The following is a 27475-nucleotide window of genomic DNA, read 5'->3' on the forward strand; positions in this document are numbered from 1 at the left end:
GACTGCCGTGTGAAGTGTGCTGAGAGGAAAATGGCGCACAGCTGCAGTGCTGTGCGCTACCTTATGAAGACTGAGGAGTCTTCAGCCGCCGGTTTCTGGACCTCTTCACGCTTCAGCATCTGCAAGGGGGTCGGCGGCGCGGCTCCGGGACCGGACTCCATGGCTGGGCCTGTGTTCGATCCCTCTGGAGCTAATGGTGTCCAGTAGCCAAGCAGCAAATCCACTCTGCACGCAGGTGAGTTTACTACTTCTCCCCTAAGTCCCTCGTTGCAGTGATCCTGTTGCCAGCAGGACTCACTGTAAAGTAAAAAAACCTAAACTAAACTTTCTCTAAGCAGCTCTTTAGGAGAGCCACCTAGATTGCACCCTTCTCGTTCGGGCACAAAATCTAACTGGAGTCTGGAGGAGGGTCATAGGGGGAGGAGCCAGTGCACACCACCTGACCTAGTAAAGCTTTACTTTTTTGTGCCCTGTCTCCTGCGGAGCCGCTATTCCCCATGGTCCTTTCAGGAACCCCAGCATCCACTTAGGACGATAGAGAAAATGAGGATATCATCCAGGAATATGTCATTTGTTGGTTGGCTGGGCCATTGCACATGGTAAACTACATGACCTTATTTCATAGTGACTATCATTTGTGTTTAATACTGCACACCATTCATCCCCCCTAGATTCAGATCACACTAAGTGAACCTCTCCCAGAGGTCAGAGAGAGGCAGATTTATTAAGCCTGGTGAAGTGATAAAGTGGACGGAGATAAAGTTCCAGCCAGTCAGCTCCTGTCATTTTTCAAACTCAGCCTGTTACATGGTAGTTAGGGGCTGATTGGCTGGTACTTTAACACTTCACCAGGCTTAATAAATCTGCCCCTGAGTCCCAGATAGTTAGGGAACCCTTTTTTTGTAACAATAAAGATTCCTGAACCAGCTGATTATCCAGACTGTGTAATAAACCCACAGTATATTCTCTTGTATTTAGTGGTCATGGCCATTGTTTGTGCCCTGAAGGGTATTAGTGTTTTTGCCCTTTTATTGTTAGAGACCTGCAAAAACCTCAGTACACATTGGGCAACCCTTTTGGTCAAGATTTAGTCTTTAGATAGTAGTATAGTACATATCTCTGCTACTTTTACTGGTTGTCAGAAAGTGGTCTAGCATGAATCAGCTTAGCTCGCCAATATATCATTGTTTGTGCATATAGAACCAATGGTAACAAAGCATGGATTGGACTTTTTTGGCTTTGGATGGATCTGAGTGAGATCAGCTCCCAGTTAACACACAGCACACAGATAGATGTGTGGATTACTAATGCTGGTGTTATAGTCTTTCAGTCCACACCTTTTACACTCATTGGCCTGGTCTTCAGTACCAAGAGTAATTCCACTGGCAAAGTCAAAATCTCTGAAATGCTAATTGGCTGTAGAATCCATGGAAGCCTCAGTGTCTATACTGTAGAACAGGTTTCCTAGGAGAGTGCGACGGACAGCTTAAATTGCAAGGAGAAACATTACATTTTTGCTCATAAATTTAACCGTCATCTACAGAGCCCAGGAGTTATTCAATTGTTCGCATGACCAGCCTCAAGGCTGCATTTATCATGGGTGGCTGTGGGACAGAAATCAGCTTAATATAGAACTTAGGTGATAGCTTCGAGTGCCGCTTCCTGAACTGCAGCATGCTCGGCATTTAGCAGCTACTTAATGCAGTTAGTCCCATGCATTCTGGTGCAAAAAAGCATCTGTCACAGGAATTAATACAAATCCCGATCAACAGTTTAATTACCCCTTTATTATTCATTATCCATAGTATTTGTGGCCGGTTCTAGACCTTGTGGCACCCAGGGCGAACGTTTACTTTTGTGCCCCCCAATTAAAAATAGGGACAGTGCACGGCAAAAATATAGGTGCGTGGCTTCATGGGGAAAGGCAGTGGCTACAGAATGGTACCAATTCACATTACACCGCACAGTAGTGTCCGTCAATCACATTACACCACACAGTAGTACCCCTTATACACATTGGCCCAAATGTATTAGGTCTTAAAAAGTGATAAAGTGGAGAGTGATAAAGTGATAAAGTACCATCAGCTCCTGTCATTTTTAAAACACATACTGAAACATGGCAGTTAAAAAGCTGATTGGCTGGTACTTTATCACTCTTTATCACTCTCCACTTTATCACTTTTTAAGGCTTAATACATTTGGGCCATTATGCCATGCTAGAGCCCCTTATATGCATTACACCGCAGTAGAGCAGAGCCCCTTATACACATTACCCCAGGTAGAGCACCTTTTACACACGTTACACCAGCTAGAGCCCCTTACACACGCTACGCCAGGTAGAGCCTCTTATATACGTTATGCCAAGTAGAGCCCCTCTATAGAGAGAGAGAGTGTGTGTGTGTGTGTGTGTGTGTGTGTGTGTGTGTGTGTGTGTGTGTGTGTGTGTGTGTGTGCGTGTGTGCTGCCTGTGTCCCCGTCACTCATCAGCTCTCTGGGTCTGGCCGCGGCTGACAATCTCTCCTACTTCCAACTGTGGGCAGTTCATACCTCCCTCCCGTCCATCATGAAGCTGAGTGGAAGTGAGTAGTGGGAAGCCACCAGCAAAGGGTAGGCAGCAGGAGATGGCCAGTGTGGCACATGCACCGGGCAGGCGCATGCAAATCAGATGGAGCTGGCGGGGTGATTTTGGCCACGCCCTGCTAGCCAGCACCTAAAACTGCCACTAATAATATTACAAGCATGTTCTCAAAGTTTGCTGCAGCATAGTGAGCTATATACTTTTAAGCATTTCCTTTTGTTTTGTAAGTGTTTCCTTTTGAGATTCATTGCAATGTAATGTCAAAAATGTAATGTAATGTCGAAAATGTAATGTAATGTCGAAATGAAAACATATCAAAGCAATGCAAAGACAAGGTAACAGATGCTAAGGGATCCGGTCAAGATGCCGCCGGACGGAATCCCGGCGGTCGAAATACCGACGCCGGAATCCCGACCGCCGCAATCCCTACATATTCTCCCTCCGTGGGTGTCCACTACACCCATAGAGGGAGAATATAATAGTGTGCCGAGCGTAGCGAGGCACCGTGCCCGCAGCGTGGCGAGCGAAGCGAGCCCGCAAGGGGCTGCGTTCCGCTCGCCACCCCTGTCGGGATTGTGTGGTCGGGATTCCGGTGTCGGTATTTCGACCGCCGGGATTCCGACCACCGGCATTTAGTACTGATCCCGATGCTAACAGTATGAATAAAATGATAAAGAATTCAAAACTCACTGGACAGAAGTAAGTGCTCTCAACTATGTGTTTAGCAACCATATTATTCTCAGCTGACAAAGACATGATGAAGAGCAAAGCATCCCGGGCCTGTTGTCCCACAGTGCCTTCTCGATGGATAAAGGGGATCAGCAAGGAGAATATAAGGAAATTGGCAGCTCCCTGGTCTTCGCTTGTGTGGAAAAACAGTTCTAAGACAGATGGATCTTTGGCAAGGATTGAACAGAGCTGGTTAAGCAGGACAACTAGTTCTGTCTCCACACTTGGAGTTGACGTTGTTGAGCAAGTACTTAAGAGCATCATCAATGGCTTTAAAATAGGCTTGTGATGTAGTAAAGGCTGGTGAGACTGAGTAACCAGTAACTCATACATCTTCAGCTGCTCAAATTTTGTCTCATCTGTAAATTCTCTCCTGAGACTCCACAGAAACAATTTCTCCATAATATTCTCCGACACAACAAACTCCAGAATAGGTCCCATGGCGGCATCTTCCACCTGCTCTTCGATTAAAAGCAAGATCATGTGTTCCACATAATTCTGTACAGCGCTTACTTCATCTGGAGAAATAGATCCATATCTGGCATTAGCGTTCTTAAAAGGATCGTGCTTTTCCAAAATACGCTGAACCTAATGGAAAACAACAACAATAATAATGATATAAATACCAAACTACAATCAGTACAGTTATTTAACATTTCACAAGTGTTTATAATAATAACATACTGTATAATGATGACAATCTGATTAGTAAGGGCTTATACAGTGGAATGCAATTTAAACATCAGCTTTCAGCAGAGAAACAAAAAAAGCGTGTTTCTGAATGAGCAATAACCTTAATGAAGCTTAATTCGAACCACTCTCAGTGATCACATAATAGCACCACTGTGCAATCAAGATGATGTAAATGTTCATTTTGCAGTATTTTGCCAATTGATGAACAGGAGCCAAATAGTCCCAGAGATGCAAAACATTTGTTTAGAATGTTAAGTCTACCAATGAGCTACACTAGACACAGATGTCTTCAGATTTTTTTTAGAGTATAAAAAAAAAAAAACACATTACCCAACCTCCCACACACATGCTACCTTATATTTATTACCAGCAGTCATTCTTTCATTTCTTTGTTATGTATAACTGCATTTTCATATTACCAGCAAATCAATGAAATGCAGGGAGACGGTACTGTGGCCCTCATTCCGAGTTGTTCGCTCGCTAGCCGCTTTTCGCAGCAGTGCACACGCTAAGCCGCCGCCCTCTGGGAGTGAATCTTAGCTTAGCAGAATTGTGAACGAAGTATTCGCAATATTGCGAAAAGATTTTTCTTTGCAGTTTCTGAGTAGCTCGAGACTTACTCTGCCAGTGCGACCAGTTCAGTGCTTGTCGTTCCTGGTTTGACGTCACAAACACACCCAGCGTTCGCCCAGACACTCCCCCGTTTCTCCAGCCATTCCCGCGTTTTTCCCAGAAACGGCAGCGTTTTTTCACACACTCCCATAAAACGGCCAGTTTCCGCCTAGAAACACCCACTTCCTGTCAATCACACTACGATCAGCAGAACGAAGAAAAAACCTCGTAATGCCGTGAGTAAAATACCAAACTTCTTAGCAAATTTACTTGGCGCAGCCGCAGTGCGAACATTGCGCATGCGCAGCTAGCGGAAAATCGCACCGATGCGAAGGAAAATAACGAGCGAACAACTCGGAATGAGGGCCTGTATTCACTATTAAGTCAACTTACTCTTGCAGTTCGTAACATTCTATGGGGCAGATTCAATTAACAGCAATCCATCAAACTGTATGTAGGTAGGAAAACATTGCCCATTGATGTACGCAAGTTTTCCTGATATCTGCCCATTCGCACACTGTACAAAGGGCCTTATTCAGACCTGATCTCTCAGATGCAGATGTTTGCGGTCCCATAGTCGCCACCGAGACAGAGTGAAAATCTGCGTACGCCGTGCGAAAAACGTTGCACACGCCGGTCAGCTGCAAATCTATAGAAACAGGCTGTTCGGGGCCGGAGCTGACGTCACACACTCTTCCTGAACGCCTGCGTTTTTACTGACACTCCCAGAAAATGGGCGGTTACCACCCCCAAACGTCCGATTCCTGTCAATCAACTTGCATGCACCTAGCGATCAGAAAAGACGCAGGATTTTTTCACAGTTTGGCCTCACACGTGCGCAAAATGATCTGTACGCATGCGCAGTCGATCGATAACCGGCCACCTTGCGAATTTGCCCAACAGCGATCTGGTCTAAATGACCCCCAAAGTTACTTCATAGACTCTGCCCATGTAAGTCATTTATAATTAATTAAAGCACAGTCAATAACAATAGATAACTATTCAAATAAAAAAAGTTTATGGAACTGGAAGAACCCCATATACTATTTCATTTATAGTATCTTAAGATTAATAATAAAATGTAAATAATGCATCTATAAGTCACACAATTAGCAACCAAAGCCCAAACAACTGGAACTAGATAAGACAGCAGTGTGGGTTCATGGTATAAAAATGACTGCACCGCATCAGTAGGTTAACAGTAGCTGCTCCGCTGAACAGTGCTGAGAGAGGCTGGGGGCAGGAGCACCGGGCGCACATCCATCGTGTGATGCACGGCCACCTCCCCCCCCCCCTCCCCCACATGACACACAACAGGGGTGCCAGATAAGACCCTCTTGAATGTTGGGAGGTATGAATGCCTCATTCTATGAACCTCAGCCTGACATACCAGACCACAGTGAATTCTACATTTTTGTTTAAGGCTAAGGTTGTGAGGGCTTCCATGGTTATGTACAAACCAATTCTCAGGAACCACAGAGAGGAAGATCTCCAGAGGCAAGCGATAACTATCCTTGCCACATTCATGAGGTGCTTAAGGAGAGACTTCTTACATTTAAAAAGTCTAGTAGATAAATCCATTATACTTAGCAGACAAAACTAAGTAGTAGGAAGGTGAGGAGATCCAATTATTGCCTCAGAGAGCATGCACACCCTGCACCTAATCCAGACAAATAACGCCACCCATACCAAATGAGGAGAGTAGGGCCCAGGGCCCAAAAGATCAGAGAGGCGGGTAGACATTTGTGTAAGGAGGGTTGAGCCATAATATCATCTAGAGAGGATTTTATATTGTGTCTCTCACCGATACGAGTAAGAGCTGGCATAAATCAAGTGACAAATACTACTCCACTGGGCCTCATTGATATAGTTATGTTTCTGAAAGGCATACATGGGTGGATGAATGGGAGAGCTGAATTCTGCCTAACATGTGAGGCATGTGACACTAATACTACTGCATAGATGCATTACAGTGCATGGGGGCTGATTCAGATGTGGACGCTATGGTGATTTTGTTCACAGTGGGTCAATGTTTGCAGATCTGCACATGAGCAGCTACCAGACTGATAATGTGTAGATCTGGGGCTGCGATGTCACTTGCAGTGTCCCAAAAGCCACAGCAGGATTGACATCATGCTGGCAATTGTGGGTGGCAAAGAGGGTGCCAACCCCATTTTCTGAATGCACAGAAGCCAGTGGCTGCGGCATGAAACACACCTTTACTGGCTCTGGAACATGATTTCACTGAGGGTTACTTAGATGGCCGAAGTTCACGCAGATGGATCCAATGCTGCACCCCCAGACGCAGCAGCGGATCACAGAAGTCGGCAATGGGCATTTATTTACACAAGATGCCTCCTGCGGCTTTTGTATCTTTGCACAGGCACTGGGTATAAAGACTATGTTATAGCCGCGTCCACCTCTGGATCAGCCCCATGATCCAGTAAACATACTGAAAATCGTCAGAGTGTACTGACATTGCATTCACAGGAAATATCAAAGATCTCTATTTTTACAATTGTTCAAGTTATATATGTATATATGTTTAGGGCAGGCTAGATGGCCAAGTGGTTCTTATATGCCATTGAATTCTAATCTAATCTGACAACTATTTTAGGGCAGGGGTTCCCAAGTTTGGTCCTCAAGGCACACTAACAGTCCAGGTTTTAAGGATAACCATCCTTGAGCACAGGTGACTTAATTAGTACCTCAATTATTTCAACTGAACCAACTGTGCTCAAGCATGGATACCACTAAACCCTGGACTGTTAGTGTGCCTTGAGGACAGAGGTTGGATATCACTATTTTACGGTGTTATCGCTGAAAGAGAACAAACAGCTATTACAATTGTGGTTATTGTAATCTATATTCGATCAAATAAAATACCACCACATTTGTGGTAACAAACTGGAGGTAAAGGTGTCTACAAAATATGGAGTAAAAAATATATATATTTCACTCTGAACTATTTTAAATACTACACACAAACTATAAAGCCAAAAGCAGTGAGCACTAAGCTTCTGTTTCCAGGGTTTATTTCACAGGCTGGCATGGAGGCCAAGCTGAAAGGCAATGGGAGATTGCACCTGCTGCACTGCTTTCAGTGGTACCCAGTGGGCTACATGCATTCCCTACAGGTGTCTTCGTCTGAAAACATTCACATATTGTGTTATATACATTGGAAAGCTCCCTCATGCCTATAATGTTTATATACAAAGTACAAAATGTAAAGCCAGTCATTTATAATAAGACACGTATGAATTATACATATTATGGGGGAGATTCAAATGTTTGAAAAGTCGGTTGGGTGTCTGTATTATACTGTCTATTAGATAGGAAAAACAGACTCCCAAGTGACTTTTCAAACATTTGAATCTACCCCTATAAGTCTGAACTGCAATCTCTTCCCAAAAGTTATTTTCTGGCAAACGCTTATAACTTGTTTCCCTCCTGCGATGTGCTAAATTACATCGACATTCAGAATGTACACATTCATTAAGTCGAAACCATACTGCTGACAATGGGCCTAATTCAGCATTAAATTTGTTAGCAGATGGGCAAAACCATGTGCACTGCATGAGGGGGGGGGGGGGCAGATACAACATGTGCAGATAGAGTTTAAATTTGGGTGGGGTGTGTTAAAAATGAATATTAAATTGCAGTGTAAAAATAAAGCAGCCAGTATTTACCCTGCACAGAAACAAAATAACCCACACTCTCTCTGCACATGTTATATCTCCCCCCACCCCCCCTCTAGTGCACATGGTTCTGCCCATTAGCTAACAAATTTGCTGCTACGATCAGGTCTGAATTAGGCCCAATGGCCCTCATTCCGTGTTGATCGCTCCAAGCAACTTTTTGCTGCTGGTGCGATCAACTAATCTCTGCCTATGGGGGAGTGTATTTTAGCATAGCAGGGCTGCGATCGCTTGTGCAGCCCTGCTATGCTAAAAAAGTTTCACTCAAAACAAGACCAGCCCTGGACATACTTACCCTGTGCGACGGATCCAGCGATGATGGGCTCGACTTTGACGTCAGACATCCACCCTCCGTTTGCCTGGACACGCCTGCGTATTTCTTACCACTCCCAGAAAAGGTCTCCAACGCTCAGTTGACGCCCGGAACGCCTTCCTGCAGTCAATCTTCTTGCGATCGCCACTGCGATCGTTTTGTCCACAGTCAGCGTCGTTGCCCAGCAATGCCACGCGTGTGCAATGCGCACACCGCGCATGCGCATTCCAGACCCGATCGCACCGCTGCGAGGAAGTGCAGCGTGTGATCGGGTCGGGATGAGGGCCAATGTCAGAATGTTGACATTCAGCATACTGATGTGTTCAGAATATCGACTTATTCAAAATGTCAACATTGCAATTTCCAATACTCAGAATGTCATCACTTCTCTTTTAGCCTAACACTCTGTTACATGTCGACATTGTGAACAAGTCGATATCCTGAATGTCAACATCCAGACCATGTCAACATTATGGTGCCAACAATTTGAATGTCAATATCCTGACTACATCCTGTCTTCAGTACATAAGGTTATAAAGTGCCTCCTCGGTTCCAAAAATTTAAAATTTGTTTACAAATACAGCAATCATCTTGGGTAGCATTAGAAATGTAATGGCATTGTGAACTGTAACTTTATGCAATAAATCTTATGCATATAATCATTTATTTCCCCTAGCCCTACTAAAAAATAATAAAAAATGCACCTTGACAAAAATGTTTTACACTTCATGTGGGGCAGAATTAAAATGTTCAGATATTTATAGTTGGGAGAGGCATGTTATGGCTGAACTCTACATTTCAATATAAAAATAAAACCACACTTACCAGGAGAGTGCCCGGTGAGGAGATGCACCTTATTGCGATGGGGTGTTGCCATGCGCTTATCATCATTAGGCTCGGCCCCCTCAAAGCATAGTGCTCCAAATTGTGGTCTATGTAGAGGTAACAGGGCCAAAATGATGCTCTGCGGTTCCTTACTCTTCTCATAGACCTGAAATTCGCAACATTATGCTCCCAGTTCTGCCAATTTTACTAAGTGGATGGGAAGCGTTATGGTCACCTACTCTTCACCTACCTACTCTGAAACTTATTGATTCTTCAAGATGTTACGCGACTATAGGTATGAAAAAAGCTTTCGAGATTTTGAGGGAACTATGCAAAAGCAGGCAGTATTTAGCCTGCATGCAAAAACTATCAATATTTTTGCACCCCTTATATTGCAACATGGTTTGTCCTAATACATATTTTATAATATATTTATTGCTATGCTTCCTTATCCATTATGCCTTAATTAGTATCAAGCAGATCTTGTTGTTCAGGCAATGGTTGTGTTGTCAAGTTCAACATTCCAGTGATGGAAGCAGGGGCGGATTTAGGGGTCAAGCCGCCCCTATGCACATTATTAGCTTCTACCCAACCCCTCCCCCCCAATCAGGTCACTGCCCCCATCATTTCGGGGCTAGTCCGGATGCCTCAAGGCCACCAAAGCAGCCCTAACTTCACCCCACAATCAGCTCCAAGATTACAAATTGCTGCCCAATGCCCCACTCCTGTCAGTGGGGCAAAAAAAAAATGTTTTAAAAAATCACCGGGCCTCATCATCTTTGTGTGACACCATCCAGCAAGTGCCACCCATAGGCACGTGTCTAGTGGGAAATCCACCACTGGGTGGAGGGCATAGAATATAAACAAACATTTGCCCTTTTCAAATTGTTCTACAGCTAAAATCTATTCATAGAGGTCCAAAGTGCAAGGGAGAGGTGTCAAAATTATCATCAGGGTCAGCATAGTCATGCCCTTTGCTAAGCAATGATGCAATTCCCAGCATCTCACATAAGGAAAGAGAACATGCAGTAATCAAGTGGGTGTTTTGGCCAAAGTTTGGAATTCTACAGAATGAATCTATCATTGGTGATAGCTTTTGCTGGGTATTTCTGATGCAGCCTATTTATTTAAGCACTTAACTGGAAAATCCCCCCCCCCCCCCCCAATTATGAGAATTAGGTAAAAAACCTGTTTTTAAACATGTCCCAAAGGCTTTATTAGTCTAAAAGGAAAAAAAAAAACACTTTTTTAATATAAAAAAACAGGATTTTAATACCTACCGGTAAATCCTTTTCTCCTAGTCCGTAGAGGATGCTGGGGTCCACTTCATGACCATGGGGTATAGACGGTTCCGCAGGAGCCATGGGCACTTTAAGACTTTTCAAAGGGTGTGAACTGGCTCCTCCCTCTATGCCCCTCCTCCAGACCTCAGTTATAGGAACTGTGCCCAGGGAGACGGACATTTCGAGGAAAGGATTTACTTTAATACTAATGGTGAGATACATACCAGCTCACACCTCAACCATGCTGCACAACATGGCATTCAACATAACACACGCCAACAGGCATGAACCAATTTCAGCAACATGCTGATAACTAATAAAACACAACATGTGTAACTCTAATAAACAAAACTGCAGGTAAAGTACGCACTGGGACGGGCGCCCAGCATCCTCTACGGACTAGGAGAAAAGGATTTACCGGTAGGTATTAAAATCCTGTTTTCTCATACGTCCTAGAGGATGCTGCGGTCCACTTCATGACCATGGGGTTTATACCAAAGCTCCAGTACGGGCGGGAGTGTGCGGATGACCCTGCAGCACCGATTGACCGAACTTGAGGTCCTCATCGGCCAAGGTGTCAAACTTGTAGAACTTTGCAAATGTGTTTGACCCTGACCAAGTAGCTGCTCGGCAAAGTTGTAATGCCGAGACCCCCCGGGCAGCCGCCCAGGATGAGCCCAACTTCCTAGTAGAATGGACCTTCACCGACGTAGGTAATGGCAATCCAGCCGTAGCATAAGCATGCTGAATCGTTCCTCTGATCCAGCGCACAATAGTCTGCTTGGAAGCAGGACACCCAATTTTGTTGGGAGCATACAGGACAAACAGAGCCTCTGTTTTCCATATCCTAGCTGTTCTAGCTACATAAATCTTCAAAGCCCTAACCACATCCAGAGACTTTGATTCAGTGAATGTGTCAGTAGCCACTGGCACCACAATAGGTTGGTTTATGTGGAAAGATGAAACCACCTTAGGAAGAAAATGTCGGCGAGTTCTCAACTCTGCCCTATCTTCATGGAAGATCAGGTAAGGGCTCTTGTGAGACAAGGCCCCCAATTCAGACACCCGCCTTGCGGATGCCAAAGCCAAAAGCATCACCACTTTCCAAGTGAGAAACTTCAACTCTATCTCTTGTAGAGGTTCAAACCAATCCGATTGAAGGAACTGCAACATCACATTAAGGTCCCATGGTGCCACTGGAGGCACAAATGGAGGCTGGATGTGCAGAACCCCTTTCACGAAGGTCTGAACTTCTGGAAGAGAGGCCAATTGTCTTTGGAAAAAAACTGACAAGGCCGAAATCTGGACCTTAATTGAACCCAATCGAAGGCCCGCATCCACACCAGCCTGTAGAAAATGGAGAAAACGTCCCAACTGAAACTCTTCCGCAGAAGCTTTCTTGGATTCACACAAAGACACATATTTTCTCCAAATACGGTGATAATGTTTAGACATTACTCCTTTCCTGGCCTGAATAAGAGTGGGGATGACTTCCTTGGGAATACCCTTTCGGGCTAGGATCCGGCGCTCAATAGCCATGCCGTCAAAGGTAGCCGTGGTAAGTCTTGATACACGCACGGCCCCTGCTGTAGCAGGTCCTCTCGAGGAGGAAGAGGCAGAGGGTCTTCTATGAGCAACTCCTGAAGATCCGGATACCAAGCCCTCCTTGGCCAGTCTGGGGCAATGAAGATTGCACGAACTCTTGTTCTTCTTATCTTGAGAACTTTTGGGATTAGCTGAAGTGGAGGGAAGACATACACCGACCTGAGCACCCACTGGGCCACCAGCGCATCCACTGCTATTGCTTGTGGGTCTCTCGACCTGGAACAATATCTCTAAAGCTTCTTGTTGAGGCGAGATGCCATCATGTCTACTTGAGGAACTCCCCAAAGACTTGTCACCTCTGCGAAGACTTCTTGGTGGAGGCCCCATTCTCCTGGATGGAGATCGTGTCTGCTGAGGAAGTCTGCTTCCCAGTTGTCTACTCCCGGAATGAAAATCGCTGACAGAGCTTTTACATGTCTTTCTGCCCAGAGGAGGATCTTTGTCACCTCTGCCATTGCCGCTCTGCTTTTCGTTCCGCCCTGCCTGTTTATGTATGCAACTGCTGTTACATTGTCCGACTGGATCTGCACGGGATGATCTTGCAGAAGATGTACCGCTTGTTGAAGGCCGTTGTAAATGGCTCTCAATTCCAGCACGTTTATGTGAAGGCAGGTTTCCTGACTTGACCATTTTCCTTGGAAGCTTTCCTCCTGAGTGACAGCTCCCCAGCCTCGGTGACTTGCATCCTAGTTACCAGGAGCCAGTCCTGAATCCCGAACCTGCATCCCTATAGTAGGTGAGAACTGTGTAGCCACCACAGGAGCGAAATCATGGCTTTTGACGACAGGGTTATCTTCCGGTGCATGTGTAGGTGGGAACCCGACCACTTGTCCAACAGGTCCCACTGGAATACTCTGGCATGGAACCTGCCAAACTGTATGGCCTCGTAGGCCACCACCATCCTTCCCAACAATCGAATGCACTGATGGACCGACACACTTGTAGGCTTTAATATCTGTTTCACCATTTTCTGGATTTCTAGTGCCTTTTCCACCGGAAGAAAAACTCTCTGAACCTCTGTGTCCAGAATCATTCCGAGGAAAGACAATCTTGTCGTCGGTTCCAACTGTGACTTTGGAAATTTATGATCCAACCGTGTTGTTGGAGTACGGACAGGGAGAGTGTGATGTTCTGTAGCAACTGCTCCCTGGATCTCGCATTTATCAGGAGATCGTCCAGATAAGGAATTATACTGACTCCTTTTTGATGAAGGAGGACCATCATCTCCGCCATCACCTTGGTGAATAGCCTCGGCGCCGTGGAGAGACCAAAAGGCAACGTCTTCAATTATTAATGGCAATCCTGAACCGCGAATCTCAGATAAGCCTGGTGGGGCGGATAAATAGGAACATGTAGGTAAGCATCCTTTATGTCTACTGACACCATGTAGTCCCCCTCCTCCAGACTGGAAATCACTGCCCTCAGTGATTCCATTTTGAACTTGAACCGTTTCAAGTATAGATTCAGATTTTTTAGGTTTAGGATCGGTCTGACCGAGCCGTCCGGCTTCGGAACTACAAAGAGGCTTGAATAAAACCCCTCCCCTTGTTGTGAGAAAGGCACCAGGACTATGTGCTGATCGTGACATAATTTTTTAATTACCGCTGTTACTGCCTCTCTTTCTGGAAGAGAAACTGGCAAGGTCGATTTGAAAAATCGGCATGGGGGAACGTCTTGAAACTCCAGCTTGTACCTGTCACGATCCGGGTATCTGGACGCCATTACTTACCCTTCAGATGCCTCCTAAGGCTGGCTCAGCGTTCCAGGACCGGATCCCGCTGTTCCTGAGTTTCCACATGCAGAATGTCAGAGTGGTGATTTCATCAGCCGCGGCCTCCGCTGTGCCCGCGTGGTTAAATGTGCGCTTGTCAGTCTGGCGTCTCCTGTCTCCTGTGGCCGGCGTCGCCATTACTGTTTCAATTCTCACATGGATTACAAACCAAACTTCCCTCCAAGTGTCTGCATGGGCGCAGCCATCTTGGATTTTGTCATCTGATCATTTCCACCAATCTGCTGTCTGTATTGTTGATTTGCATAATTGCCTAGCCAACCCCTTCCTTGCTGCAGGTATAAGTAAGCTGTGCCTGAGCAAGGAAGGCGTCAGTGCTTTGGTTGTCTAACCTAGTTCCAGTTTGTCTCTCTCCTGTGGTTGTCTTCCAGGTTCCAGCTCCTGTCTCCAGACTTCTGCTATAGAGACCCGCACCAGCATTCCATCTGCGGTGTAGCCTGACTCTCCGATCCATTCTGGACTCACCTGTTTCCAGTTACAACAATCACCTGCTTCCAGCCCAGCTTCCAGCAGTGTACAGCTTCTCTTAAAGGGCCGGTGTCCTTTCTGCAGTTTACCACTCTCCACCGGTATTATTATTTCACCGCTCTCAAACTCCAAACTTCATTATCAATCACCTGCTTCCAGCCCAGCTTCCAGCAGTGTACAGCTTCTCTTAAAGGGCGGTGTCCTTTCTGCAGTTTACCACTCTCCACCGGTATTATTATTTCACCGCTCTCAAATTCCAAACTTCATTATTATTTCATCGCTCTCAAGTTCGTTTATTATTTAACTGGTTCCAGCCAGTACCCACTCCGTACCAACAACAGTCTGGTTCCAGCCAGTATCCACAGCAGCCGTTTTATCTTCAGCAGCCCAGCCTTTCCTGGAACACTAGCTGGTACGATCCTGGGTTCTCTCCATTGCTACAGTCAGGCCTGGTAAGGACTTTCCAACTAGAAGATTATAAGAACTGTCTCACACTACCAGTGCCTGTGGCCCTTGCCACCCTGTAGTACCCAGGAATTGTATTTATCCTCTGTTGACTTTTATGTTTCCTTTACTGCTGCTGTGTTACGGAGTTTGTCATAATAAACATCATTGACTTTTATCCTGGTTGTCGTGGTCACGCCTTCGGGCAGTTATTCTACATGTTACTTACATGTCTAGGGGTCTGATACAACCTCCCAGGTTCCGTTACATCTCAGCCCCTACAACTGAGGCTGCCTCCCGTCAGCTCAGGCCCTCAGTTGTGACAGTAAGCACTGACCTAATGAATCCAGCCGGAGACCAGGATCAAGCGGCCAGGCCGATGCAAGAACTGGCAGCCCGACTTGAACATCAGGAGGCTGCACAGGGCCACATCATCCGCTGTCTCCAGGATCTCTCTACACGGCTGGATGGGATTCAAACGACCCTCCGTGGACCTGGCACGTCCGGTGCGTCCACTACAGTGACACCAGCTGTAACCCCACCCACCTTACCCATTTCCAGTCCACATCTTCATCTTCCAACGCCAGCAAAATTTGATGGATCTCCAAGGTTCTGCAGGGGATTTCTCAATCAATGTGAAATCCACTTTGAGCTTCTACCTGGCAATTTCTTCAGTGACCGTACCAAAATTGCCTATATCATCTCCCTTCTCAGTGGCTCAGCCCTTGACTGGGCATCACCTTTATGGGAGAAGTCTGATCCCCTGCTATCCTCCTATACTGACTTTGTAGCTACATTCAGGCGCATCTTCGACGAGCCAGGCCGGATAACATCTGCTTCATCTGAGATTCTCCGTTTACGCCAGGGAACACGTACTGTGGGACAGTATCTTATACAGTTTAAAATCCTGGCATCCGAACTGGCATGGAACGACGAGGCCCTGTATGCTGCATTCTGGCATGGCTTATCAGAACGCATCAAGGATGAGTTAGCTACCAGAGACTTGCCCTCTAAGTTGGATGAGCTAATTTCTCTTTGCACGAAGGTTGATCTACGTTTCAGAGAGAGAGCAACCGAGCGAGGAAGATCATCTACTCCTAAATCTTCTGCTCCTCCTCCTCGTCAACCATCTCCATCCAAGGATGAGCCTATGCAAATTAGTCGTTCCCGTCTATCTCCCGCTGAGCGCCGAAGACGTCTCTCTGAGTCTCTCTGTCTCTACTGTGCAGCTCCGTCGCACACTATCAATGCCTGTCCCAAACGTCCGGGAAACTCCAGATCCTAGCTCGCCAAGGAGAGGGCCGGCTAGGAGTAATGATCTCCTCTCCATCTCCTCATGACTGTAACCTCCCAGTGTCGCTCCAAATTGCTCAACGTTACAGGAACGTCATTGCCCTCCTTGATTCCGGAGCAGCTGGGAATTTCATAACCGAAGCTTATGTTAAACGGTGGTCCCTACCCACCGAGAGACTGTCCTCGTCCATCTCTTTGCCTGCCGTGGATGGCAGCAAGATTTTTGACGCAGTCATTTCCTTAAGGACTCTTCCAGTTCGTCTGAGAGTGGGAGTTCTTCATTCTGAGTATACTTCTTTTTTAGTGATTTCAAGAGACACACATCCAGTGGTTTTAGGCCTTCCATGGCTCCGTCTCCACAACCCATCAATTGACTGGACGACTACGCAAATACTGGCATGGGGTCCCTCCTGTGCTGAGACTTGTTTAGCCAAAGTTCTTCCTGTTTGTTCTTCCTTCCCCAGGTCATCTGATGTTCCGCCTCCTCCATATCAAGACTTCACGGACGTGTTCAGTAAAGCCTCTGCTGATATCCTTCCTCCTCATAGAGAATGGGACTGCCCAATCGACCTCATTCCAGGGAAGGTTCCACCACGAGGCCGAACTTATCCGTTGTCTCTGCCTGAGACACACTCCATGGAAGAGTACATCAAAGAGAACCTGGCGAAGGGTTTCATCCGACCATCTTCTTCTCCAGCCGGCGCAGGCTTCTTCTTCGTTAAGAAGAAAGACGGTGGTCTGCGTCCGTGCATCGACTACAGAGGTCTGAACGACATTACCGTCAAGAACCGATACCCTTTACCCCTGATTACCGAGCTCTTTGATAGAGTTAGTGGTGCAACTATTTTCACAAAGCTGGACTTGAGGGGTGCCTACAATCTCATCCGAATCCGTGAGGGTGACGAGTGGAAGACCGCCTTTAACACCCGTGACGGACATTATGAGTACCTCGTCATGCCCTTCGGATTGAGCAACGCTCCAGCAGTCTTCCAGCACTTCGTGAATGAGATTTTCAGGGACATCTTGTACCGCCATGTCGTGGTTTATCTAGACGACATCCTCATCTTTGCTAATAATCTCGAAGATCATCGTTTCTGGGTAAAAGAGGTTCTTTCCCGTCTCCGTGTCAATCACCTCTATTGTAAATTGGAGAAGTGTGTGTTTGAAGTTAAAACCATTCCGTTTCTAGGTTACATTGTGTCCGGTTCCGGACTAGAGATGGATCCTGAGAAACTCCAAGCAATCCAGAATTGGCCTATACCCTTAAGCCTCAAAGGGGTCCAGAGGTTCTTAGGGTTCGCCAATTATTATAGAAAATTTATACGAGACTTTTCCACCATTGTGGCGCCTATCACTGCATTAACCAAGAAAGGTGCTAATCCGTCCAAGTGGTCCGAGGAAGCTACACAGGCCTTTCACCTTCTGAAGCAACGGTTCATCTCTGCACCAGTTCTGAAACAGCCCGACACCGACTCTCCTTTTATCTTAGAGGTAGATGCCTCCTCCGTTGGAGTAGGAGCAGTGTTATCCCTGAGGGCCAAAGATGGACATCTACATCCTTGCAGTTTCTTCTCCCGGAAGTTCTCCCCAGCTGAGCGCAACTATGCCATTGGCGATCAGGAGTTGCTAGCCATCAAGCTCGCTCTGGAGGAGTGGAGATACCTGTTGGAGGGAGCTTCCCACTCAATCACCATACTTACCGACCACAAAAATCTTTTATATCTCAAAGGCGCACAATGTCTGAATCCTCGTCAGGCCAGATGGGCACTTTTCTTCTCTAGGTTTGACTTTAAACTCCAGTTCTGTCCGGGTTCTCAGAATCGTAAGGCCGATGCCCTTTCCCGCTCATGGGAGCAAGAAAATGAGTCCGAGTCTGCAGACAAGCATCCTATTATTAATCCGTTGGCATTCTCCACGGTAGGGATGGACTCTACGCCTCCACCAGGGAAAAGTTTTGTTAAGCCAGTTCTAAGGAAGAAGCTCATGCATTGGGCCCATGCTTCCCGTTTTGCTGGACATACAGGCATTCAGAAAACCCTTGAATTTATTTCTAGGTCCTACTGGTGGCCAACTCTGAAGAAGGACGTCATGGAATTTATTGCCTCCTGCCCAAAGTGTGCCCAACACAAAGTCTCCCGCCAGTCGCCTGCGGGGCAACTGGTTCCATTATCTGTTCCCCGTCGACCTTGGACCCATTTGTCGATGGACTTTGTTTCTGATCTACCTATCTGCAACAAGTTTAATACCATCTGGGTGGTAGTTGACCGGTTCACCAAGATGGCACATTTCATCCCTCTCACCGGTCTTCCGTCAGCTTCCAAGTTGGCTCAAGTGTTTATACAAGAGATCTTCCGACTTCACGGTCTTCCTGAAGAGATCATCTCGGATCGTGGAGTACAATTTGTAGCCAAATTTTGGCGAAGTTTGTGTCAAGCCCTCCAAGTCAAGTTAAAGTTTTCCACGGCTTACCATCCTCAGACCAATGGTCAAACTGAGAGGGTGAATCAGGACTTGGAGGCCTTCCTCCGTATATATGTGTCTTCCTCTCAAGATGACTGGGTTCAACTCCTTCCTTGGGCCGAGTTCAGCCACAACAATCAATACCATTCCTCATCTTCTTCTACACCATTCTTCATTAATTATGGATTCCACCCTAAAGTCCCAGAATTCCAACCGCTTCCCGCAACTTCTGTTCCAGCAGTGGATGTCACCTTGCGTCAGTTTTCAAATAACTGGAGGAACGTCCGCGCAGCCCTGCTTAAAGCCTCATTCAGGTATAAGACGTTTGCCGATAGGAAGCGTAGAGCGGTTCCTGCTCTCAAGGTGGGTGATCGTGTGTGGCTGTCCACGAAGAATTTGAGGTTGAGAGTTCCCAGCATGAAATTTGCACCTCGCTACATCGGACCCTTCAAGATTGAACAAGTCATCAATCCTGTTGCCTACAGGTTACAGTTACCATCCTTCTTGAAAATACCCAGGACATTTCATGTTTCTTTGTTGAAACCGCTGATCCTGAATCGGTTTCATTCCGCACTTCCTCCAGCTCCCAAAGTTCAGACTCAACGGGGAGTCGAGTACGAGGTGGCCAAGATTTTGGACTCACGTTTCCGTTACGGTCAGTTACAATACCTCATTGACTGGAAGGGCTATGGTCCTGAAGAACGCTCTTGGACCAATGCCTCAGACGTCCATGCTCCTGCCTTGGTCCGAAATTTCCACGCAAAGTTTCCTTTAAAGCCTAAGAAGTGTCCTGGGGCCACTCCTAAAGGGGGGGGTGCTGTCACGATCCGGGTATCTGGACGCCATTACTTACCCTTCAGATGCCTCCTAAGGCTGGCTCAGCGTTCCAGGACCGGATCCCGCTGTTCCTGAGTTTCCACATGCAGAATGTCAGAGTGGTGATTTCATCAGCTGCGGCCTCCGCTGTGCCCGCGTGGTTAAATGTGCGCTTGTCAGTCTGGCGTCTCCTGTCTCCTGTGGCCGGCGTCGCCATTACTGTTTCAATTCTCACATGGATTACAAACCAAACTTCCCTCCAAGTGTCTGCATGGGCGCAGCCATCTTGGATTTTGTCATCTGATCATTTCCACCAATCTGCTGTCTGTATTGTTGATTTGCATAATTGCCTAGCCAACCCCTTCCTTGCTGCAGGTATAAGTAAGCTGTGCCTGAGCAAGGAAGGCGTCAGTGCTTTGGTTGTCTAACCTAGTTCCAGTTTGTCTCTCTCCTGTGGTTGTCTTCCAGGTTCCAGCTCCTGTCTCCAGACTTCTGCTATAGAGACCCGCACCAGCATTCCATCTGCGGTGTAGCCTGACTCTCCGATCCATTCTGGACTCACCTGTTTCCAGTTACAACAATCACCTGCTTCCAGCCCAGCTTCCAGCAGTGTACAGCTTCTCTTAAAGGGCCGGTGTCCTTTCTGCAGTTTACCACTCTCCACCGGTATTATTATTTCACCGCTCTCAAACTCCAAACTTCATTATCAATCACCTGCTTCCAGCCCAGCTTCCAGCAGTGTACAGCTTCTCTTAAAGGGCCGGTGTCCTTTCTGCAGTTTACCACTCTCCACCGGTATTATTATTTCACCGCTCTCAAATTCCAAACTTCATTATTATTTCATCGCTCTCAAGTTCGTTTATTATTTAACTGGTTCCAGCCAGTACCCACTCCGTACCAACAACAGTCTGGTTCCAGCCAGTATCCACAGCAGCCGTTTTATCTTCAGCAGCCCAGCCTTTCCTGGAACACCAGCTGGTACGATCCTGGGTTCTCTCCATTGCTACAGTCAGGCCTGGTAAGGACTTTCCAACTAGAAGATTATAAGAACTGTCTCACACTACCAGTGCCTGTGGCCCTTGCCACCCTGTAGTACCCAGGAATTGTATTTATCCTCTGTTGACTTTTATGTTTCCTTTACTGCTGCTGTGTTACGGAGTTTGTCATAATAAACATCATTGACTTTTATCCTGGTTGTCGTGGTCACGCCTTCGGGCAGTTATTCTACATGTTACTTACATGTCTAGGGGTCTGATACAACCTCCCAGGTTCCGTTACATCTCAGCCCCTACAACTGAGGCTGCCTCCCGTCAGCTCAGGCCCTCAGTTGTGACAGTACCCCTGGGACACTATTTGTAAAACCCAGGGATTCAGGCCAGATTGAATCCAACCTTGACTGAACAGTTTCAGACGTGCCCCTACCAGAGCGGCCTCCCGCAAGGGAGCCCCAGCGTCATGCTGTAGATTTGGCAGAAGTAGGGGATGACTTCTGCTCCTGGGATCCTGAAGCCGCTGTGGACTTCTTTCCCTTTCCCCTTCCTCTACCTGCAAAGAAGGGGGAACCTTTGGCCTTTTTGTATTTATTGGGCCGAAAGGACTGCATGTGAGAGTGATATGTCTTTTTTGCCGGTGCCGGAGCAGAAGGCAAAAAGGTCGAGTAACCTGCGGTAGCCGCCGAGACTAACGCATCCAGTCCATCCCTAAATAAGGCCTCACCTTTATACGGGAGAGCCTCCATATTCTTTTTGGAATCTGCATCCGCGTTCCACTGGCAAATCCACAACGCCCGCCTAGCCGATACCACCATGGTAGCGGCTGTTGAAACCAAGAATCCAATATCCTTCATGGCTTCTAGCATGTATGCGGCAGCGTCTTTGATATTCCCTAACTTAAGGAGTATCTCATCTTTATCAATCGTGTCAATTTCTGATGACAAGCTTTCTGACCATTTTTCAATAGCGTGACTCACCCACGCGCAAGCAATTGTGGGCCTGAGCAGCGTACCATTGGCAACATAAATGGATTTTAATGTAGTCTCCATTTTGCGGTCTGCCGGCTCCTTTAGTGAAGCCGTCCCAGGTGCAGGGAGAATCACTTTCTTTGTCAACCTGGACAGTGCACTGTCTAACACCGGGGGTGACTCCCACTTTTTCCTGTCCTCTGCAGGAAAAGGATAAGCCATCTGAATCCTCTGGGGAATACAAAATTTATTTTCGGGATTCACCCACACCCCTTCAAAGACAGTATTTAGCTCGTGGGAAGGAGGGAAAGTAACCTTAGATTTCTTTACTTTATAGAAATAGGCCTTCTCCTGAGGTACAGGAGTGGTTTCAGTAACCTCCAGAACTTCTCTTATAGCCATTAGCCACAATCATATATTGTATATTTTTCGCCAATTTATGATCTATTTCCCTGGAGTCACTATCGTCGACACAGGAATCAGTGTCCGTGTCGGTATCAGTATTTACAATATTTGCAAATGGTCTCTTATGTGACCCAGAGAGGTCGCCTGCGGGAGGAAGAACAGAACCCTGAAAAATCACATCTTCCACAGACTTTCTCCAGCATTCTGCATGTTATTCAGACTTATCTAACCTCCTATTGATATGATGCATACTATCACGTATTTCTTTCACTCATGCAGGCTCTTGGTGTGCCGGCATCGCCACCACATTACAAGTCTGTGTCCCTAAAATGGCTTCCTCCGGGGAAGAACTCCCTGCCTCAGACATGTCTTACACACGTGCACAACACACACACAGACACACTGGGACTTATAGGGGACAGACCCACAGTAAAATCTGTCAGAGGGACACAGTTTAGGAGCAGCCAGTTCACAACCCCAGCACCAGTATATAATGCCTGTGAACACAAAATGCCCACTGACATGCAGCGCTGTTTTACAATGGAAATACACATGTAAAGCACCAAAATTGCTGTGCCCCCCCGTTTTGCACCCTGATACTTGTAGTCAGAAGTGGAGGAGGACCAGCGTTGTCTCTGCAGCCTGAGGAGAGAGAGAAAATGGCGCTGAGCAGTGTGCTGGCTGACTGAGGAGTAAGCTCCGTCCCCACAATGGCGCGTTTTCACCTCAGAGATTTTCATATAATATTTATACTGGCGGGGGTAGGGCCGGTGCCTGGGCATCTTATGCCCCCTTTTATCCAGTTTTTAAGGTATTTTGCTGTCCAGGGCGCCCCCTCCCTGCGCCCTGCACCCTGCAGTGCCTGTGTGTGTGGGCAGCAATGGCGCGCTGCGCTCCCGCCAGCCGCGCTGTACCTTTAGCCGTCACTTTAGCCGACACTCACCTGTCTTCTGACTTCTGGCTCTGTGAGGGGGGTGACGGCGTGCTGTGGGAGTGATTATCTAGACACGGCTAGTGTTCAGTACCCTTCAGGAGCTAATGGTGTCCTGTCAGCCAGAAGCAGAGCCATGAAACTCTTTAGGAAGTTGGTTCCTACTTCTGCCCCCTCAGTCCCACGAAGCAGGGAGACTGTTGCCAGCAGTTCTCCCTGAAAATAAAAAACCTAACATAAGTCTTTTCAGAGAAACTCAGTAGAGCTCCCCTGGAGTGCATCCAGTCTGCCTGGGCACATTTCTAAAACTGAGGTCTGGAGGAGGGGCATAGAGGGAGAAGCCAGTTCACATCCTTTGAAAAGTCTTAAAGTGCCCATGGCTCCTGCGGAACCGTCTATACCCCATGGTCATGAAGTGGACCCCAGCATCCTCTAGGACGTATGAGAAATAAAGTATTTTCAAAAATCGCAACATCAGTGACCATCGGACACCATCAAAACATTGTGACCATTGATTCTGATGACAGTAATAGGGGAGAGATGTAAGGGGGGAGAGATGTGAGGGGGGAGGGGGATTGACGCTGGGCTGCCCTGTCATTGGCCACAGTGATCGGGACAAGGGGGGCAAAGCCGTAGCTGTGTTGTTGTTTTTTTGTTTGTTTTTTTATGCTGGCAAGGGGGGTGACGCTGGGCTGTCTGACCGATCTCTGCTGGCTGCAGTGATTGGGACAGAGGGAGAAGGAAGGAGGGAGGGCAGAGCTGCCCTGTTTAGCTTCACTTATGGACTGATCACTGCACACAGTGATCCGGACAGATGGAGGGAGGGTTTCCGCCGGGTGGGGGAAATGCTGCAGGGCTGCCCAATCACTGTATTCAGCAGTGATCAGGATACATTGGGGGCAGAGCAGAGACGGTTGCAAAAGGGCAAGCAGGCAGGCAGGTCCCTCTGAGTGGGCGTTTCTGACAGGTCGCATCAGATGCGACCATGTCAGGGAAAGCCCAGCCTGGTGTGGTCGCATCTTAAGCGACCATGCCAGGCAAGTGGTTAAGAAGACAATTGCACTACAAAGTGTCCTTCAGAATCTCCGGATGTGAATAATAGAGACTCAGACAGGAAAAAATGCTGTATTATTAAAAAAAAATTGAAAAACATTCAAATAATTACGTTTTTGTTATTTGTATAATTTTATTTCCATTTTAAATGAAAACATAACTGTAATCTTAAGTCACGCATGCACATAGGGGATCAGGGCTGCCAATATTGTCTAGGTATGGAGAATGTCAGCTGCCTCTGTGATATATCATGGAAAAACTGAGCAAATAAAGAATTTCTATTGCTGCAAGAGAGATTTTTTTTTTTTTACTTGTTGCCCAGTCTTGGTAAATAGAATGTAAATGAGTTTACGGTTTTTTTTTTGTATTAATTTATTTAACAGGACTCAAGCACAAAACATACAATCATACAATCACAGTATGAAGGAGCAAAAGATTAAAACCAAGGCCGGGATGTAATGGGAGTCGATAATGCCGTCCAGGAAATTAGCACACCACATTGGATATTAGAAATGTGTGTCTAGTTTCCGAAACTCGCCCAATGTAATGGCGTGTGTCTATTTTTGAGTAGTGTAGCTGAGGTGTCTCTGTACTTAGACTAGAAAGCGTGATATTTTCGGACCAACCAGAATGCGTCTTTTAGTATAGGAGGACCACAGTGTCAACCATTGACCCCCAAAAGTCCCATAATTAAAGCATTACACATTCTAAGTAAACCTGAGTCCTCCAGGACGCACAAGCAGCTTATGCTGATTTAAATTATATGTGTCATAGCCATATTCTGTGTGTAATTGCGACTGTATAAGCATACCAAATATACTGTGGCATAACATTTTGCATGCAGATACAGTTGCTATTACACACAACACAGGCATGCTGCATATCATTTTAAACAGCAGGAGCTGCTTGTGCATCCTATTCGCATTGTTTCATTTTAGAAGCAAAACTATAGGACACACAGTTTAAAATGATATGCAGCATGCATGTATTCTGTGTGTGATAGCTACTGTATCTGTATACAAAATGTTATGCTCCAGTGAATTCCAGACAAACACTGTAACATCATTAGGCATGCTTATACAGTCGCAATAACACACAGAAAATAGCCATGCCATACAGCATTTAAATCAGCATAAGTTGATTGTGCATTCAAATACATCTCTTTGTGTATTAGACGCATTTAGCAGCGCAAAAATTACATATACACTACACTGACTATTTTTACAGATCAAAGGTTTTTGGGTTTTTTTTGGGGGGGGGGGGGGTTGGGTTAAAATTTATTGAAAAGTGTTTGTTTATTTATTGCAAATGTGCTTGAAAAGTGTACTTATAATTGAGTGTGCTTGAAAAGTGTACATTTTCATAACCAACTCGGACAGAAAACCTCCTCTAAATTCTTTGAGAGCTGTTTTGTGTCCAACGTGCAATATTGGACTCCAATACATCGGCTGAATTATATACTTAACATGGACAAAACATCTGGATACGACTTTTTATCGAACGCTTTACTTTAGAGCCGAAAACATCCCAAAAATCCAGTTTTACGGCGCTAACACATTAGACGACTTTGCAAAATGCACAATGTTTGTAGTTTATCAGACATTTTGCCATTATCGGCTCCCATTAAGTCCCGGCACAAGAATCCACAGGTATTTTTTGTTTGTGTCAGTCACAGTAGAACAGCAGAGTCAAGCATCATATACTGAAACTAACATAATGAGAAAATTAGGAGCTGGGAGGGGGGGGGTACGGAAAGGAGGGAAGGAGGGGGGAGACAAAATTGCCATGAGGAGTCTTAAAAGTATACTGAAACAAAATGCTCAAGGTATAAGGAAGCAAAAATTGTGAAAGGTCTAATGAGCATTCAAGGACTAATGTGGGGAGAAGGTGGAGCGGCATATGACAGAAGAGATGGGGGCCTAACTACAAATTTGGGCATGGGGCCGCAGTAAGGAATCCTGGGGTAGGAGCCATGAGGCCCAAACCTGAGTGAAAGTGTTGTCTTTATCATTGAGACAATGAGTCATTTTTTCCATGTGTTTGATGGAGTCTACACTTTTAAAGAGAGCAGCCCTTTAATTTCTGCAAATACAGGTACAGTTGGACACATTCTGCCATAAGTTGTATCTAACCAGCTATGAATATAGAGAAAGGACTTGAATTAGCAAAACTAGATCCTAATTTATATAATCATTACAGCTAAATTTGAAGAGAAAAATCTTCACAATGTAGAACCTGTATCCAGGCTGATCCTTTCAATAGATTGACTGGCTGTGTTTAAATAAACAATGTAGTAAAATGCATTTAATCACCCATATCAACCATTTAATAACTGTTAAATATAGTTAGTTTGATGCATGTCCAGGGAATGCATGTGTCTTGCACTACCTCAAGATTGAGAAAACAAATTTCAGGTGTCATTCTTTCTTTGCCACAGCTTATGCTGATCCTAGCAATCCTACGTGAAGATGGGCAAAAGGAGCAAGTGTCGTAGGGTCTGTGATCAATCCTGTATCCTGTAATTCAGTACGAATTGCAAATTCTCCTAAAAAGCAGAATGTGCAATCCATTCATTCACATGCTGGGGGCCATCCATCGCAAGGCAAGGCCGCCCAGAAATCTACCCGCAGCCAACCAACTGCAACCATTGGTGGCAGAAACTAGGGATGCCTACTGCTGGCGCAGCATAACTGTGACGACAGGAGTCCCAATGACAACTTTTATTTCGGAACTGCTGCGTGTGCCGTCACATTCACCCCGAAAACGTTGCCAACTCACCCCCGTTTTCACAGCGCCACCCCCGCAATGGTCTGTCGCCGCCTAGCGAACGCCTCTGCCTGTCAGTCAGATAGAAGCGTTTGCAGTCAATGTATAGAATGGGACCTGCGCGTACGTACTGCTGCCACAGCCGATGTTATTGCAGTCACATCGATTAGCGATGTGACCTGAATAACCTCCAAGTCCTTTAAACGTCACAGCTTCTTATACTGAATTGCAGTAGGTATAGAAATAACTGGTGTCAGTAAATTGGTGTAACATTGCTACTCTCATGTTCTGTAAATTAGGATGTATCGCCCAGTTAGCTTATGTAGAACGAAGTCTTGTGTTATCAAGTAGTTAAGGTTATTTTACTCAAGTCATAAAGTTAGCGCTACAGTAAGTAAAAGAAAAAACTATTTCTGGATAAAACAGGGAATATGCATATTTCTCCAGATACTGTTTCTTCCACTGCGTCTGTGACTATTGTGTTGGCACACTGGTGAGAAAGACTGAACGAAACTTGAAAACTAATCTGTCAATGTCAGATGAAGAATAAGCGCTGGATGATTTTCCTTGGATGTCAGAACCGTTCTCATTCAGTAAGAAACTGCTCACATGAGACATTTATGTGAAATCCATCCCAAAGTCACTGGCTAAAATCCATACAGTAGATAGGTTGCGCTGTTAGCAGCAATGTGTGCAGCAGAAGACTTTTCTCTCCTGTTATAGTTTACCTACAGTATCATGCTTTTATTTTTCT

The 27475-nt window shown here is 46.0% G+C and overlaps 1 protein-coding gene across 5 annotated transcripts in view; it reads right to left on the reverse strand.

The window, feature by feature from the left end:
- FHIP1A (FHF complex subunit HOOK interacting protein 1A) overlaps positions 1 to 27475 on the reverse strand; it is a 662899-nt gene that overhangs the window by 276744 nt on the left and 358680 nt on the right. For all 5 annotated transcript variants that reach the window (XM_063920560.1, XM_063920559.1, XM_063920561.1 and 2 more), the window contains one exon: positions 3269 to 3895. In XM_063920560.1, coding sequence (XP_063776630.1) covers positions 3269 to 3895 — 627 coding nt within the window. The remainder of the gene's footprint in view (positions 1 to 3268; positions 3896 to 27475) is intronic.

Source organism: Pseudophryne corroboree, chromosome 1 (genome assembly GCF_028390025.1).
Source record: "Pseudophryne corroboree isolate aPseCor3 chromosome 1, aPseCor3.hap2, whole genome shotgun sequence".
NCBI classification, from domain to species: Eukaryota; Metazoa; Chordata; class Amphibia; order Anura; family Myobatrachidae; genus Pseudophryne; species Pseudophryne corroboree.